General features: G+C 39.2%; 1 protein-coding gene across 1 annotated transcript in view; it reads left to right on the top strand.

Moving 5' to 3' along the window:
* Window positions 1–4,346, top strand: part of LOC118428129 (carbonic anhydrase 1-like) — a 17,517-nt gene extending 13,171 nt beyond the window's left edge. Inside the window, exon 11 of the mRNA XM_035838112.1 lies at window positions 4,174–4,346. Coding sequence (XP_035694005.1) covers window positions 4,174–4,178 — 5 coding nt within the window. The 3' untranslated portion in view covers window positions 4,179–4,346. The remainder of the gene's footprint in view (window positions 1–4,173) is intronic.
* The last annotated feature ends 570 nt before the right edge of the window (window positions 4,347–4,916 follow it).

The raw sequence follows: 4,916 nt of genomic DNA, 5'->3' as shown, positions 1-4,916 counted from the left end.
CAATGCACACAAAATAATTTAAGTTCACTCTTAATATCATATTTCCCTTTTTTACGTCACTGCTAAATACAAGTACCTGAAAACATCTCCCCAATCCATTTATAAACTACATGTATTGCAGTCATCTTTCACTACTTTGTATCATAAGAAGTAGTAGTTGTTATTTTATTCCTTGTAATTTAACAATTAATTGAAATACTTCCACCATTTAGTACATAAGTATGCCATTTTCTGCCTGCACGGTCACACCCCTTTTACATAGAAGGACTGTTTAAATTGATCTCCTTTTATTGGTTGTCAGAGCAAAGTCGTTGTCATCATCGGCATCATATAGTGGAGACAGCAGCGTTGAAGCGGCGCACAGCTTCCTTTTCTCTCCCCCGATCACATCGTTTGCCTCAAGGGACTTATTCATGTCTTCTTCTGCTTCGCTGTGTTTTAATTAAAAAGAAATTGTCACTCACTAATGCCAACGTTAATTGTTGTCAGGTGGAGAGACTTGTGCATGGCTTACAGCAAAAGCCGCGACCGTGATAAGGCTATATAAAACAGCCACCGTTGGCACGCACAAAACAGATGCAACAGCACAACATCCCTGTGAAGAATAAGACAAATCTTAATAAAGATAAATAATCTGCATTCTGATAAAACAATCGGTTGTTTTGTAAGATGTAACTTCTAAAGAATATAAGATTTATGAATCAAAAGTCAGAACTCAAAAGATATCAAGGTGCGATTAATACGACTAACCCACCTGAACAAGTTCTTCCGGAAAATCCTTCCATTCAAACTCGACTTTCCAGGACGAATGGAGATCTGTAGCCTTCAAAGATTTACTGCACGACATGATATGATATAATATTGTCCGTAGTTCCCCCGTTAAAAAAGTCTATTTCGTCAAAGACACGGACTAAAAAGTAGCCGTGGCGACTTCAGCGCCACACGGTTTCAAACTGTTAGACTGAAAAACGACACCGTTCGAAGAACGCATTCCGGTTTCGAATTACGAAAACACCTGAGTTAGTGACGTAAACGTCAGATTGTGACGTCTAAGATGATGAGAACATTAGAAGAAAGGTTCTAGAAATGACAGTTGAGACATTTGAACGTAACACAGAAAACTTGTAGACGCGTAGTGTAGTATATGTATCGCCAAAGTCATGCTAGGCGACATCTTCCTAGGAATACGCGACCTGGGTATTGTACGCCGTCTCTTATTACCTTTGCCAGAATGGCTAAGGTTATGTTTTCGGTTTGGTGGTGTGGTTCTCCCCGTTTGTGAACAGCATAACTCGAGAGGACTTCGATGGATGCAGCTGATATTTGGTGGGTGGGTAGGGGTGTGGAAGACGAAGGTCGAGTTCGATAATGGGCCTCCTAGCGGCTTGCTAAGGTACTGCAGCAGGACCTGCATGCTTGATATCTCGCGTTCCGGACATGCTGCGGTCGTGATTTTTGAGCGTTAGGGAGCCCTTAAAGCAGGGAGTGATTGCTGCGAGTTTGGGCCCCCTAGCGGCTTTCGTGGAAGTGCAGGCACCGGTTTAATTGCAAACTTTTGTCTGCGGACAGCATAACTCGAGAAGACTTCGACGGATGCAGCTGGTATTTGGTGGGTGGGTAGGGGTCTGGGAAACGAAGGGGGAGTTCGATAATGGGCCCCCTAGCGGCTTCCCTTGGTACTGCAGCGCAACTTCCGGGTGTGTTTTTCCATCTTCTGAACATGGTATGGCCACGAGTTTTGGGTGTTAGATAGCTCTTATGCTCAGGAGTTAGTAACATAAGTTTGGGCCCCCTAGTTGCCCTTATTCTTGGTCTACAGATTATTAAATCTTATGTGTACATAGCATGTATACACCCCATCATGTATAATCGTCTGGTTTATAGTGGTGTTGACCTCTTTTGCAGCAACTATGACCTTTGGGGTCACTTCTTGTCAATCTTACACTAGGCTTGGGCATGACGTAACCATTACACCCAAATATAGCCACAGTGCCAGAATGGCTATGGTTATGTTTTGTGCTTGTGAGTCTGTGTGTGTGTGTGTCTGTGTGTGTGTGTGTGTGTGTGTGTGTGTGTGTGTGTGTGTGTGTGTGTGCATAACTCAAGAAGCCTCGGATGGATCCAGATAATATTTGGTAGGTGGGTAGGGGTTGGGAAAACGAAGGTCAAGTTCGATAATGGGCTCCCTAGCGGCTTGCTAAGGTACTGCAGCAGAACTCAATTTTTTATATCTCATGTTCTGGACATGTTGTGGTCGCGATGTTTAAATGGTAAATAGCCCTTGGGGCAGAGAGTAAGTGCTGTAAGTTTTGACCCCCTAACGGCTTGTTTGGAACTGCAGCCGCCGATTTCCTTTCAAACTTTGGAGGAGAATAACTCGGGAACGTGTAGAAGGATCGTCATGATTTTTGGTATGTAGATAGCCCAAGTAACAATGTACATAATGGAATACTAATTATTCAAATCAACAGCTAATTTGCATAATTAATGAGGAAAGTTTATAAATCCACTGCATTTCATGATAGGACTTTCAAACTTGTCACATATTTAGATGAGAAAGAGAAAAATATCAACGCATATTAATTATGCAATTGACCTCATTTGCATAATTCATGAGAAAATATGAATGTGTTGACGGATCGTCATGATTTTTGGTATGTAGATAGCCAAAGGGAAGACTTACATGATGGAATTCTAATTATGCAAATCGACAGCTAATTTGCATAATTAATGAGGAAAGTTTGTAAATCTACTGCATTCCATTATAGGACTTTCAAACTTGTCACATTTGTAGCTGAGAAAAAGAAATGTCAATACATATTAATTATGCAAATGTTGATCTCATTTGCATAATTAATGGAAAATATGAACGTGTTGACGGATCGTCATGATTTTTGGTATGTAGATAGCCTAAGTAAAAACTTACATAATGAGATACCAATTAATAGCTAATTTGCATAATTGATGAGGAAAGTCGATAGATCCACTGCATGTAGTTGAGAAAGATGGCAGAGAGTAAGTGGTGTATGTTTGGGTCCCCTATAATGTCTTTTCTTGAACTGCAGATGCCGGTTTTGTTTCAGACTTTGAAAGAGAATAAGTCAAGAATGAAAGGATCATCATGATTTTTGGTATGCTGATAGCTTAAGTGATGCTTGATAAAATTTGATATTAATAGTGTAAATAGGGATCTAATTTGTATAATCAATGGCAAAATTTTATGAACCAACTCCAGGCATATAAAATAAAATGTAATGAGTGACAAATTTATGTCTACAGACATCATTCTACATAACAAACCTGGTTTATTTGGCAAAGGTATGTGTTCGTGGAACTCTAGTTTATCAAAAGTTTGATTCCTATTGGAGCGCCTAACGCGTCGCGAATAATTGCGTGGTTTGCCTTATGAATGCTATTCCATCATAAGACTGTACTCGAGTACTCCAGCATCGCATCCTGGGGGTTGCCTGCGTGTTCCTTGCTCTAGTGAACAGGTATTTTAATCTTGCAGAAAGATTATAAAATTTTCTATGCAATATTTCTATGCAATATTTAATAGTGACTATTAAAGAGATAATTCTTATCCCTATACGACATAAGTACTTACCATTTTTTGGTAAATTAAGCCTCGGTACTCCCACTGTTAGTTGAAGGCTGGTAATGTCCCACCAAAAACACAGACTTTTTAGATCTCGATCTAATCACTTTTATATTTACGTCTCAACTTCCGACAACTTCGGTAACCTCCCGTCTTCTTATACAAAGTTTGGATGACATCATAATTAAGATGACGTCATAACTTCGGACAACTTCGGACAACTCCGTACACCCCCCGGCTGACTGTCCAAAGTTAGGATGACGTCATGGTTAGGGTGACGTCATAACTTCGGACAACTTCGGACAACTACGTACACCCCCCGGCTGACTGTCCAAAGTTAGGATGACGTCATGGTTACCGTGACGTCATAACTTCGGACAACTACGGACAACTTTGGACAACTTTGGACAACTTCTGACATCTAACTTAACTTAGGACAACTTCGTGCATTTCACCCTGATACTGGACATGAGTGAAAATTACAACTGATGTACTCCCTGATATGTGTTGTTCTTTCAAACACCGTTATTGCTTCTCTCCGGACACTAAGCTCCAAATGTTTTTTTTTTCTACAGGGTGAGCTGTGTGGTTTTCAATGATGGACACAACAGCAAAATTGGTGGGACCGTATCAGCATTAAATAAATGTTGAAGTAGCATATCTATAACCAGATACAATCGTACTGGCGTGGTGTTACCAGTGTATCTACGTTAAACCGACAGTGAAAATTACACGAAAATTTCTCACTCTGTGACGTGTACTACATACACTATAAATGTAGTGAACATGTACACTAACTGCTTATGTTCGTTAAGGCCAAACTGATTTGATTATTTAATTTAATTATGCAGATGACATACAAAAATAGATGCTTGAATTTGAAAGACTATCAGTTGACAATCAAATGAATTTTCATTTCACTTGCTACAAAGATTTCACCAAAAAGCATGAAAGACCATTATTTTATGAGGGGACAACATACAATTTATCTTAAACAGGGTGTTCTATCTGTGGTTGGTTGTTGAACAAGAAAAAAAATCATTTAGTCTCAAACTTCATTAGATACATATACGCAGTAGAATGTTCCTACAACTATACCTAACAAGTTTCAAACCTTGAATCACCATAGACAGTTTAGATATTAATAAAAAAAAACGTTTAACGTCAGCTACTTTTAAAAGATACTGGCTACGGTGCAAGTTAGGAAAAAGATAAAATATGAGGTGTTAAATTACATATAAAATATGTTGTTGCCTGTTAAATACTGCATAGCTCTTTAGATGATGCTTTTGGATATATCTACTAAAAGTGCACGATA

This window comes from Branchiostoma floridae, chromosome 12, assembly GCF_000003815.2.
Source record: "Branchiostoma floridae strain S238N-H82 chromosome 12, Bfl_VNyyK, whole genome shotgun sequence".
Classification (NCBI taxonomy): Eukaryota; Metazoa; Chordata; class Leptocardii; order Amphioxiformes; family Branchiostomatidae; genus Branchiostoma; species Branchiostoma floridae.
The sequence above is the reverse complement of the archived record's forward strand: the minus strand, read 5'-3'. Positions and strand labels throughout refer to the sequence as shown.